The 12,772-nt window shown below is 42.3% G+C and overlaps 1 protein-coding gene across 8 annotated transcripts in view; it reads right to left on the bottom strand.

The window, feature by feature from the left end:
• Positions 1-8,531: 8,531 nt before the first annotated feature.
• The window catches only part of CADPS (calcium dependent secretion activator), a 418,935-nt gene continuing 414,694 nt past the window's right edge, over positions 8,532-12,772 (bottom strand). For all 8 annotated transcript variants that reach the window (XM_064496352.1, XM_064496353.1, XM_064496354.1 and 5 more), the window contains one exon: positions 8,532-9,761. In XM_064496352.1, coding sequence (XP_064352422.1) covers positions 9,582-9,761 — 180 coding nt within the window. In that variant the 3' untranslated portion in view covers positions 8,532-9,581. The remainder of the gene's footprint in view (positions 9,762-12,772) is intronic.

Genomic DNA, 12,772 nt, shown 5'->3' with positions numbered 1-12,772 from the left:
CTCCCACCCACACCTCCACAGGTCCCCTGGGGGTGGAAGTGGAGGCTGTACAAAGTTCTGCAGAGGAGAAACTTCACATCCTATAAATAAGAGCTTGCTTGCGGAACGAAGGAGCCATAGCAAGTTAAGTCTCTATCCCCCAAGTTAAATTAAACTGGATCACATGCTTATTTAACATAGGCAAGTGAAGGAAGAATTCTCTTTTGATTTCTGTTCGCAGATTAGATTAAGGTTTCACCTGGAGCACAGAAAGGAGTAAATCAATTAATATTGATCATCTAGGAGGTGACTGGCAGATTGGAGTTTTGTGTTTCTAGATTCAATGACTTTTTGGATGCAATAAAAATAATTGCTAACGCTTACGGAGTTCAAGCAACGTGATACAGTTTGCAATGAAAATCAGCCTTCTTTCCACCTAAATCTCTGGTCTTTTTCCCCAGAGGCAACCACTTAACATGGTTTCTTGCTACGTGCCAGACCCTGTGAGCTTAGTAATTTCTACTAATTACTGTTATTATTACTGCATTAATAGTGTGACCCTATAAAGCAAGTGGACGGTTATCTTCATCTTCAGATGAAGTCAACGGGACTCAGTGGGTATCCGTGATTAGCCTAAGGCCACACGTTTAGGTGAGCGGCAGAGCCAACCCTCATAGGTCGCCAGGATGGGACCCCGCACCCGTTGCTTTTAACCATTAACTCATCCTGTGCAGAAACACAAAAATCTGACCTACTGATATCCTCAAATAGTAAACTGTAGGCTATCATTTCTTGAATTGTTTTGGCCAATTTGATGCTTTTGACTTTCAAGAAATGAAAACCTTACAGCTTACATGGTTTTCATAAAGAAGGGAAAGATACTGTCCCCATTACATAGGTAAGGAAATTAAGAAGACAGACAATGGGTAAGGCAAGGAATGAGATGGGGAGGCGAAAGGTGAAGCGCTTTGGCCGAAGTTCTCATCTTTTCTGTGTGTGTGTGTGTGTGTGTTTGTGTGTGTGTGTGTGTGTGTGTGTGTGCAGAGGACATAAAGCATGCACCCCTTTGACAGTCTGTTAAGACTCTGGACCCCTTCTCAGAATAACGCTTTTAAATGCATAAAATAGGTATAATTCCAAAGGAGACCAACCGTATTGCTACATAGTTATCAGTATCTCTTAAAAATAAATGTGTGACACAGTGATATGTGCGCTTCCTTTTCAATGCATTAAATAAGATCTGGTGGCAGGTGTAATAACTAGGGTAATTTAGAAGTACTGATGAGTGTAAATGATATTTTGAGATATTGCCACAACCGTAATGTGATAGGAAAATATCTGTGATTTCTCTTGGTGACAAAGTCACAGACAATGCAAATGCTACTATGGTTTGCTGACTTCTTTCTTTTTTTTTCTTATTCAAGTTCATGGACTTCTTGAATTCTAAGCCAAACACTCCAGTTTAAGATGCAACCCCTTCCCCACCCTGTGGAGCCCCCCCTAGAGGAGCTGAGCAGAGGTTAGAGGCAATACTTAACTTTCCATCCTGCACCTGCTACTACGAACTCTTAATTCCACATTTTTCTTGTCCAGATGATGCTCTATTGGGACACTGTACACGGTAAATTTGTTTAAATTACATTCCTTTAAAATATTTCAGATTTGAAAAAGTAATAAATGCACATGGTTAAAATAATCAAACATAAAACAATAGGCACTGAATAAGACATCTTTCCATTTAAAGTCGGCTGTCCACTTTCCCAGTGGTAAACACTGTTACCAATTGCTTCTGAATCCCTCTTGTATCATTCAGTGCTCTTGGTCACCAGCGACAGAAACTGGCTGCAGTAAAGGAGCTTGTGGAGTAGCTCAGAGAATCCACTGAAGGCTGGGGAAGCAGGCTTCATCAGGAGCCAAGGGGCAAGCGAGGTGAGGCACAGCCAAAAGAGCTCCCCCCGCCCACCAGACTGCTGCTCAGCGCACTGCCCCACCCTTGGATGTCCCCAGACTGACCTGCAGCTGCCATGAAAGTCCTCTAATGCTGCTGTGCAGGACCCAAAGGGGTGCTTCCCTTAATGAGCTTCTAACAACAGTTCATACTTAGGGTCTTATTCTGCTTAGTTCTATTTTACAGATGAGAAAACTGAGGTCTAGGGAAATTAAGTAATCTGCCCGAGGTCACATGGCAGGTCATTACCACTGATTGCCTGAAATCGAGGCCGAGGTCAGCCTGACTCCAGAACCTGGCCCTGTGCTTGTCACCTCCCCCTGCTCTTCCCCCTGCTGTCCCTGTCCCACAAGGGTCTACGAATCCTGCAGCCCCTGCTTTCACCATTCTTGCTGCACTTAACTAGAGTGGTTTGAGTCCCCATCCTTTAGTTATAACAGGATCTAGGCCCCTCCCCATCTGAAGGATCATCTCTCACAGAGTCGGGGGGAAACGGGCACTTGGTTCACGGCCACTCCAGCAGCTCACTGTGTGGAAGGAAGCGACAGATCCCTCTGCTTCCTTGCATTCTCCAAAGACATATTAACCCAAGACTGTGCGGACAGCGGTGTTGTTACCGAGGTATGGCGGTGGCAGAGGGTAGATGCCATGTGACTTGGGTTTTTCACAGTGGAAGGATGAATTCCAAATTCAGAGATGTTAAAAATGTAAAAAAAAGAATAAGTGTTGTCTTAGAATCACTGAAACGTAAGAATTGGTTTGACTAAAAGTTGGAGAAGAAATGGATCAGAGATGGTTTTACTTTATTTCAATGCAGAAAGAACCCCATTTCCTTGATCGGGGAGATCATTAGTTTACATTAATCTCTGCAGAATTATTTTATCAGAAACTCTTCTGAGTTTTGGAGAGAAAGACATCTCCTCCCGCTGCCAAAAATTACTCCATAGGAGTTCAACTTTCAGTCTCTCAAAACGAGAGGTTGCCGTTTAATGAGAGCATCATCTGAAGAGTTCAAACTTTCCAAATACATTGCAATGTCAGTTTTCTCCATATGCTCTGGAATTTTTAGTCTATAATCTTGATGTTTGATTTTTTTTGGAAGGGTGGTTTTTATTTAAAATGGAAGTAATTACACTAAAGTTCACTGGAGGAATTTAATGTGCTCAAAGCCCCGTGCGAGGAGGTGAGTGAGGTACCTACCTCAGCACAATAATAGAGTGACATTAATTTAGTGACATCAGAGTTTGAAACCTAGTCACAGCTTCCACCCAAATTGTACTTTTCTTTGCACCAAATACCAGCAGTATTTGTCTTCTTATGTTGCCTTTGGTTTTCTTTTAAGTATGTTCGAAAATTTCTAACACTTTCTCTGAAATCCGTACTATTCTTCAATCACACGTTTCTTGCTTGGAGATTTAAGCAAAGCCTTGTTTATCCTTTTTGCAATTGTATTCATTACCCAGGAAACAAGCCAACTTATTTCTGATGGACAGAGGGAAATATGCCAACTTAACCGTGTTTACAATTGCTTTCTGCCATCACACCCTCAAGTCTTAGGAAAGCAGAAAAAACATTTTATTTGGGTATTTTTGGCTTTTTGTTGCCTCTGCACTAGTCCTCTTACTTTGTAGTTGGGTGTTTTCATTGTGATCATTTTATCCCTCCGTGAGCCGGTGGCTGTGATTAATTTGTTGTGCAGTGTTTTTCTGTGACCTTCAACGTACTGTTGTCAGAGTAGAGAACTCTGTTGGCTGGATGCACCCTCGCCAGCCCTTTCTTCTCTTTTGCCTCAGATTTACAACTTTTAGATGAAATGCACAGTTTCAGAAGAAGGAAAACAGATGATGATTTTAGTATTTAGATGAAGAAGAAAAACATCCTTGAATAAAAGATGAATATTGATATCGAAAAAAATCTGTTTACCAAGGATTGCAGAATTGGGCATAATTTGATTTCATTTCAGATGCGTTAATCATGTGCTGATGGAAACTGGCCACAAAGAACACACTTATTCTGGATTTTAAAATTTAAATAAAATGAACTTAATTAACATTTATGCTGGAACAATCATGATATCACCCTTGTTGGTTGATTGATTTCCTTAAATTCTTACAGAATCTCAAATTTATGACAGCGTGACTCCTCATGCCTGCCCTGGAAATTCAGGTCATGTTAGTGGTGAGGTGGATGGTTCTCCTGAAGCTGCTGAAATTCTTCAGCTTTTTTAGTAATGCTTTCTTTATAGACAGAGTACCTTGTAACAGATTTAGTTTATACTTTCTCAGTCCCGCTCATACCCAGGTATACCTCTCTGATGTTCAACCATTCAATTCAACATTTATTGAGTGCCAATTGTCTTCCAGGCACCAGACTGGCACAACATAAATGAATGCACAGTCCCTGACCTCGAGAACGTGGCAGTCTAGTGAGGAGACAGACACATTAAAAAAAAAAAAATCATTATAATACAGTGCCACGAGACTGGGATTAAATCTGGGCTGTTTCTGAAATGCTCGAGTCACATTTTAAATGGCCTCTTGGATCACTTCCACAGATGGCTCATTTCCACCATTATGTTTTCATCCATCCTAAATTTCGCCCTGGATTTTGAGTTTACCTTCTTTTGCAATTGTTTCTTCTGTGATCAGACCATCTCCTTAAACACAGCACAACCATTAAAAGTGATACAGAAAATCTCTATGTGCAGACATGGAAATGATCCTACACTGATAAATGAAAAACAGGATTTGACTCAGTAGGCTCAGGCTGAATCCCATTTGTGAAAATATATTTTAAAATATATATATATGTAAATATATAAAAAATATAAATATATCCAACTGGATATTGGATATATGTATTATATATATAAATCTATATCCAATATACTTGTATATAATTTGAACATATTTGGAAGAATATATGCCCATCTGTTAGCAATGGCTACTTTGGAGAAATGGGTTGGGGAAGAGAGAAGCTTCAACTTTTTGTTTCACATAATTCTGTTCTATTTGGTTTTTTTTTAACTTAAAACAATTCTTTAAGTATTTTTGAAAAACTGGAAGTCCTGGTTAGCTCTCTGTTATGCAGACCAACAAACCCAAACTAAAGGAAACTAGATGTCCTCCACTGAAACCTGAACCCACCCTTCCCGTCTTAATCTCTCCCAACCCCCTGCCTAAATCCACGAAGCCAGGCTCCCCTAACACAAGGAGCACATTCATTTGCATCGTAAATCAACATGTATTTGTTGCGTCTTAATTATGTGCACTGGGAATCCACCAGAGAACAAAACAGCTTCAACCAAATGGCACATCCCCTCACCTCCCTCTGCTTTGGTCCGTGTCTTTTCCTGTTCTGTCTATGGGCTCTTCAAGGCTTACCTCCTCCAGGAAGCCTTCCTTGCCTTCTCCATCCTCTGACTCTTACAGTATTTAGTCTAGATAAGTCTCTTGAAGAGTCATACCACCTAGACTAAAGGTTCTAAAAGAATAGTAATCAGATGATTTACATTTCTGCACTTTGAGCCTTCATTTATTAATCATATACTGAGTGAATACACTCACGCTAGAGTAGGGCGGCTGGCACAGGTCACTCACACCCTCCTGAAGTGGAGAAAAGCTACAAGAGACATGTACTGATGCAAATAACCCATTCACGAATAGCGTGGTGAACACCATGAAAGAGAAGTAGAATGTGTCCTGACCATATATACCGGGGGAATGGGTGCTGGACTGGGGGTGGGGTTTGGAAAGCTTTCCCTTCCTTGAGCTGGGGTTTGCAGGAAGAGATGAGGCGCTTAGGGAGAGGGGCCCAGCTAGGAAGAACCATGGTGCACAGGAAGTGAAAGGTGGCAGGGGTAGCTGGGACCCAGAGAGAGAGGAGTAGGGTGAACAGAGGCTGGAGAGGTAGGCGAGGAGCAGATCGTGCATGGCTTCGTAAGCCACCTTCACAAATTTGGGCTTCATTCTATGAGCAAGGGGAGCCACTGGAGTTTTAATTAGAGGGTGGACAAGATCACACTTACCTTTTAGAAAGGTCCCACTGGCTGATGAGAGGGAATGGATTAGAAAGAAAACCTGGGTGTTTCTAGCAGTGCCAGGCCAGTATGGACTCAACTCTTTGTAGACTGATTGTCAATACAGTGAATGATTTTCCATCAGGTTAACGTTTCCTCTACACCTCAACGTCTCACCATCCATCTGGCACTTTTTCCTATGGCCTCTTCTCTACCAGTCTTCCAATAACTAGAATTTTCCTCTTTAAAAAATAAAAAGGGGAAAAAACTTAAGCACGCACTTCACAAGGCTGGCTACCCAAATTGCCAATACACACATTAAAAGGCAAACAACTCCATTTATGTAATCAGTGAATTACAACTATAAACTGTGGCACCAGTTTGCACTTACCAGGATGATGGCTAAGTCTACCCTTATCAAATACATTTACCAGAGTGATGAAAATTAAAAGCAGTGACACTGTGTAGTATCGTCAAGGGCAATACCCAGTTTGGTTAGGAGCTTTGATACTATGCTGGTAAGAGTGTAGCTTTGTTCACGCTTGGTGGAAAAATGGTAGTACTTTCCTAAAAGTGAACAGCGTATCTTTACCCTATGACTCAGCAAATGTCACATGCAAAGAAGTTCATGGCAGTATGATTCGTAAGAGCCCCAAACTAAAAACAAGATGTTAACACGGATAGATTGTGGTATATTCATGCATTGGAAGACGACAGAGCATTGGGAAGAAATGAACCACAGCTACACCAACAAAACAACGCAGAGCAAAAAGAAGCCGGACAGCAAAGAATATTTGCTGTGAGTCTAACTGCACGAGGGCTTAAATTTAATTGATGCGATTAGAAACCAGGACAGCGGTTACCTTTGGATGGTGGCCACCTGCAAGGAGCAGGGAGAGACTGGGAAGGGGGCTAGGCGTGGGTATGTCTGGGGTGTTGTTCACTGTATTCTAGTTCTTGACCTGCTGGTTCTCCAAGGAGGGTGTTTGCTTTCACAAATCACTGAGTTGTACGCTTAGGAGTTGCGTATATTGTATTTTAATTAAAAAAAAAAAAAAAGGAAAAGAAGAGAAAACTTCAGCTTTCATCCCCCCAAAATAAAAAAGCTCAAGCTCCCCAAACTGTCTCCTTCTCAACTGAGTTTGTGGCAAAGGATAACCTGAGACTTAACCTTGTTCAGTTTTTTGTCTCTGAGTTCGTCTGATGTCATTTCCGCCTCCACGGTCCTCCCTCCAAGGTTGCCATGCGGAGGGGATGCTGTGCTGGGCTGTGGCAAAGCCTCCTTTTGAAGGAAATTTTTAAAACCTTAGTTTAGGGTCTTTTCTAACTTGCTTCTCTCCATGTCTTTCGGTGAGTTATCTAACTCATTCACTTAGCTTTCTGCCAGGTTCCTGAACATTTTCTTCCTTTCCCCAACTTCTGTCCGTCGGGCATTTCCAACTCCTGAACACTGGGCAGACGCTGTCTCATTACTTGTGCATTTTTGAGTTGTTTGTAATTGTTGTAAAAAATATGCTTTCGTCTTGTAACTAAAAATACCACGAATGCACATGTATCTCGCAAAATTCTGGCTTTGCCACACTGACTTTGTGCTGTTGGACAATGGATGAGTTTTATCATTTTATCCCCATGACTGGTCTTAACATTTCTCTAGTATCTCTGGGTGAAAGTTTCTGCAGGGAGTTGTGTAACCATTGGGCAAGTTACCTTAACCGTTCTGATCTCAACTTCTGCATCTATAATGAGGATAGAAACACTCCTCTCCTCTTACGGTGGTTGTGAGATTTGACTGTGGTAAATACATGCAGAATGCCTGGCACAAAATAGCTGCTCAATAAATGGGAGTTATTCTCAGTACCAAGGGCAGGAAGTTCTGGTGATGTGTACCTGCAGACCTCAAGGATTAAACAGAGTGAGATGTGCTATGTAGAGGAGTTGAGCAACTGGTGAGCATTCTGTCTGGTCCTATTGAAAAAGTAAGTATTTCTCTAAAACCTCAGTCAGACCCAAGGAAAGGTCAGCTTGATTTAGTGGCAGACAAATAAAACAGGCAAAGCGACCAAAATGCCTGATTTCTTTTAAACTTAGGTGATGATGTGACTGACGAAGACTGGGGAGCGCGAAGAGCACTCCGTATCTCAGAGAATCTTGTAAAATGCTTCAACAAATATATAAGAATCATATATAATTGGCACACGCTTTGTTTGAATGCAAACACTGCTGTTAAAGCAGTGCTTAAAAACAGTTTGTTGGCCTTCTCTTCATACAGGAGAAACATTTCTCTCGTTTACGCTACTCTCTTGCTGAGCAAACCCTTATTTATCCTATAATGCAAGCGTAATCTGCCCAACATGTCCAAATGCCCACAGTTTCTGAATTAGTCGAGGCTGAATTAATGGAATTTTCGGCTGTCTCTCGTGGAGACAAGCGTTTGAACACCACCCACTCCAACGGTTTCGAGAACACTCTACGAAAATTACTCCTTCCCTCCTGTTCTCCATGTCTTCCTGCTTCGTGGGCTTCAGTTCTGGCTTTCAAAGGAGACAGAGGAAAAAAAAAAAAGGCTCAGCCGTATTCTTAGGACATGTGAAGAGTTATTTATTCGAGAAGCCACAGTTTCCCACACTTTCATAACTGTAGGCTTTATATAAGGCAAAAGCAAGATGGAGCCACTACTTTACACAGAAAGAAACAGCTCTGCAGAGGACCCCGGGGTCATGCAGTTACAGATCAAAATGCAATGTACATGACAGATATAAAAAACAGTGTGGAACAAAATAAAGTCTGGTTACAATCTACTGAAGGAAATATCCATATCTTATTATAAACACACTTATAGTCTAGGGTCATCATTTAAATATTCAGGGTTTTTTTGTTTGTTTTTTTTTTTTTACATACACAGTTATTGAAACAGAAAAGCAAAATGTAACATTTAATAGGATACACTCTGCTAGAACACCGTTGCTCTGAACTGCACTCGATGTGATTAACTATAGGCTCGCCCTTGCCGTGGCAATTTGGACGATCATTCCATTGGGATGTAGCCATCCTTTTTCGGCTAACTATCTGGATAAATGAAAGGATGGGTTAACAAGGACACCGGGTGGGGGTTCATTTTGCAGTTCTCCGGGAACAGATAGAGCCAAAAGTTGGTGGTTGGAGCCTTTGCCTTTTGTTTTTCGAAAAACCAAGCAGATCTACGTGTCTTAGTTAAATTAGTTTATTGTACTCATTTACATCACTGGCACCCACGGACGGGAAACAAAGAAAGTACTCGGTGTATTTGCCCTCACATCCATCTACCGTCAACGCACACACAGCACATTAATGAAGCATCATTGAACTTTGCTGATAACAGGGATACACCTAGCAACTGAGCTATGTAGTCTCCATAAATGGTATTTAAAGAATGGTGCTCCATATTGCTTGTAAACAGAGAGACATGGAGTCAGGAAATCGTGGAGTTGTAGGTCGTTTGCTAATCTTGGGACCATGTAGCTAAAACGGCAATTGTTATCCAGACACATCTCATGGGCATGGTCGTTGACAGAAAATTCCCTAAGGGGGTTAACTAACAGACTAAGGACATGCATTGGTTACAGGACTCTGCCCCAGGGGACTCCAGGCCCGAGCGCTCTAATCGTCCTCTTCGTCCTCCTCGTCGCTGTCCTTCATGCTGATCCCCTGCAGGCCCCCACCCTCGCTCACGGACGCCGTGGCCTCCTCCACAGTGAGCCGGTTCCGGATGGTCTCGTAGGTCTTGCTGTTCAAGGTGGAGTCCAGGACCCCTTGCAACCGGAAATCCCTATAGGTTTTCTAAAGAGGGAAAAGATGCCGTGATGAGGGAGATCTCGGCTCCACGCGGGGAAGGGAGAGGGCACAGAGCAAGTGTGAGAACACCGACCTCGGCTAAGTGTCACGCGGCACGCGCTGTCACGTGAAAAGCCACCACGCTCTCAGATTTCACTTGTGCTGAAAACTGAGAGGTGGTGAATGACAGAAAATGAGAAACTGTGACAGGATAAACTGTATTAGATGAGACAAAGCAAAGAACATAAGCTTGTGTTTATTCAGTTCCGTACAGGGAAATGTTCCATAATTGTTTTGATTCCCTCTTTCTTTTTTTTTTTTGTTTTCATTCTGGTCTGGTTCTTTCTCTGAGGTTAATGTAATATAACGGGATAGACAGTACGAGGGGCTATAACACATAAATAATGAATCAAGTGATTATGGGATTTTGCGAGTTCTTTTGCAGCCTGCTCTTAAGCATTTGCGAGGCTCGTGACTGCATATCCCTCTGCCTCGTTCACAAGACAGACGTGTGCATGTTGGTATACAAAACCTCAGACGGGCAGCAACAATCATGGGGAAGACGGAGCGCTAATGCCTCATTAAAATGTTGCGGGCATGTGACTCACTTCTCGTCTCCGCGGCAAAGAAGCGCCTCTATTCTGTTCACAACTTCCTGGTCTCAGGGAGGAAACTTGGCTCTTTGTCAAGCACAAGGGTTTGGTATGACTATACGGCAAGTTCTTCCTTTGTTCCTTCAGGCGATTTCTCTTGGATTTCCTTAGGTATCCCAGGGACCGTTTCTCTAGAAATCCCTTCGCGTTAACTGAACATGACCAGAAGCATCTGGCTGTTGTCTACTTCACAAAACATTTGTTGCAAAAAGGTCTCCCTCTAACTACGACGCCTCTCCTCACACTGCATATCATTTCGGCTACCGATTCTGCGGTTTGTGTCTCCTCTTGGTACAGGAAACTCGCTAAGGGGGCACGGGAAGGGACACTACCATACTTCAACGGCACTCGTAGCCCATCTGATGTAGTCCTGGTGTCAATTGCAATGTCAACTCTCCTGAAGGTCATACGCGGGAATGACGGCAGAATTAACTAGCGAATGCTGTTCTGCTCAGTGAAGTCCAATAATATCATAAGATTTTGGATAAGATGACCACCTGTTCCCTTTGCCAGTTTACATCTGTGGTCCCAGGCTGATCATTCGTGGCACCTCCTTTCCCTCTTTAAAAGTAATCTGGTTTATGGAAATTGACACAATACTGTAAACTGACTATACTTCAACAACAACAACAAAAAAGGTTAGAAAAAATAGTAATCTGGTCTCGCCACTAAATTAAAAGGGCATCTTAAATATGGCTCAAGCTGCAGGGCTCTCCCAGGTAGCCCACCTGAACTGTGTCTTTCCCTGGAGCAGGGAGGGTAGAAGGCTGGGTAAATGCTAGGTATGGCATAGACCAGAGAGCCTGAGGATTTACTGGATTTGTTTGTACTTTTCAGTCATTTAGGCTCAATTGTCAGGATAGTTTGGGAAAAAGAAAGGGAGAAATCACTTGACTATTCTCCTCTTTGTCAAATTCCAGAGCAGTGTGTTTCCCCAGGAGCCTCTAAATGTCTGAGGACCACGTAGAGTCGCTTTTTCCAGTCCTCCGTCTTGTAATACACAAGGAGGGCCCCAACTAACATGAGCCCAGTGTTGGATGGATGAATAAATGCTTGCTGAATAATGAATGAACGGATGAATAACCAGAGTGGATGTAAAGGCAGGAAAGAAAGCCAATTATCACTGGGAGTTTGCCCCCGAGAAGGAGTCCTCTGGGTCATGTGCTGAGTGAAGAGGGGGTGAATTCTGCTCCACCCCTCTGTGTGGTGGCCCGAGTTAAGCGAGGCCCACTTCTGGCAAAAGTGAAGGGGTTCCTTTGGCAGTGACGTTTCTGTGTCCCTTCCCTGTGGCTCATGTCTGTGTCGTTTTTGACAGAAGGCTAGGAATACACTTCTTCTCTGACTCACAATTTTTCCTTAATAAAATGTCAGTAATTCCAACAGTCTTGACAAAAATCTGGGAATATCAGGAATGGGAAAGAATTTTAAAATATTAAAATGAATTGTCTTCTTTTCATGTCTACCCAGAAAGAGTCAAATGGAAAAAAAAAAATTCCCCTAAAGAGTATTTATGCCCAGAAAATGGAATTCAAGGGGTCAGGCAATGTTTAGCGAGCTTGCCTTAAGGAACTGACATTAAAAAAACATAAAAATTAGTCTAGGTGCCTAGTCCGAGTACATACATTCCTTTTTTTCATGAGCTGCAGCGCACCGCTGTCTGTTAACCTTCCCTGGGCGGACGCTTTGTGAGATCAAATGCATATGATAATAATTCTCCTTAATTACACTCAACGGAACAGTAATTGGTTTTAAGTCAGCACTGGGGTAGAGGGGCACCTTCAATGAAATGGTGCTAATCCGAAAGCGACTAAGAAATGGGGCGGGATTGGGGTGGGTGGGGGAATAGCAGGGGCCGAGGGTGGGGGGGGACTTCTGGCAAACTGTTCAGAAATGGAAATGCAGCTACGTTTCACTGTTAAAATATTTTTAAAAAGACTTTGTGCTTTGAATGAGATTTTTGCACACGCATGTTTTCAAACCCTCGACGGTGAAGCATCAAATGGAAACTGAAATGATCAAAAACGTATTTACCCCCTTCTGGGATCTTATTATTTCATGTAAACCACTGAGATTTCACGCTGAAATAATTATCATTAGTCCAAGGCACACACACAAGAACAGGGGAAAAAAGCTGCGTTCAGGGTATGTTACCTCACCTTTGTGATCTTTTACATTTGATTGTATACACGCATTGTAAGAGAAACTAGTTCAATTAACTACCAGAACAATATTGATTTGCATCCTGATAATGATCACAGGACATATTTAGAAATAGCCAGAGGTAAATATTTCTATTAAATTAATTGTGGCAAAATTTTATTTAATTAAACCATACACTAAATGGGTAATTGATGTGATTAGCAT

Source organism: Camelus dromedarius, chromosome 17 (genome assembly GCF_036321535.1).
Source record: "Camelus dromedarius isolate mCamDro1 chromosome 17, mCamDro1.pat, whole genome shotgun sequence".
In the NCBI taxonomy this organism is placed as follows: domain Eukaryota; kingdom Metazoa; phylum Chordata; class Mammalia; order Artiodactyla; family Camelidae; genus Camelus; species Camelus dromedarius.
Note: the sequence above shows the minus strand (reverse complement) of the source record. Positions and strands in the feature narration are given on the sequence as shown.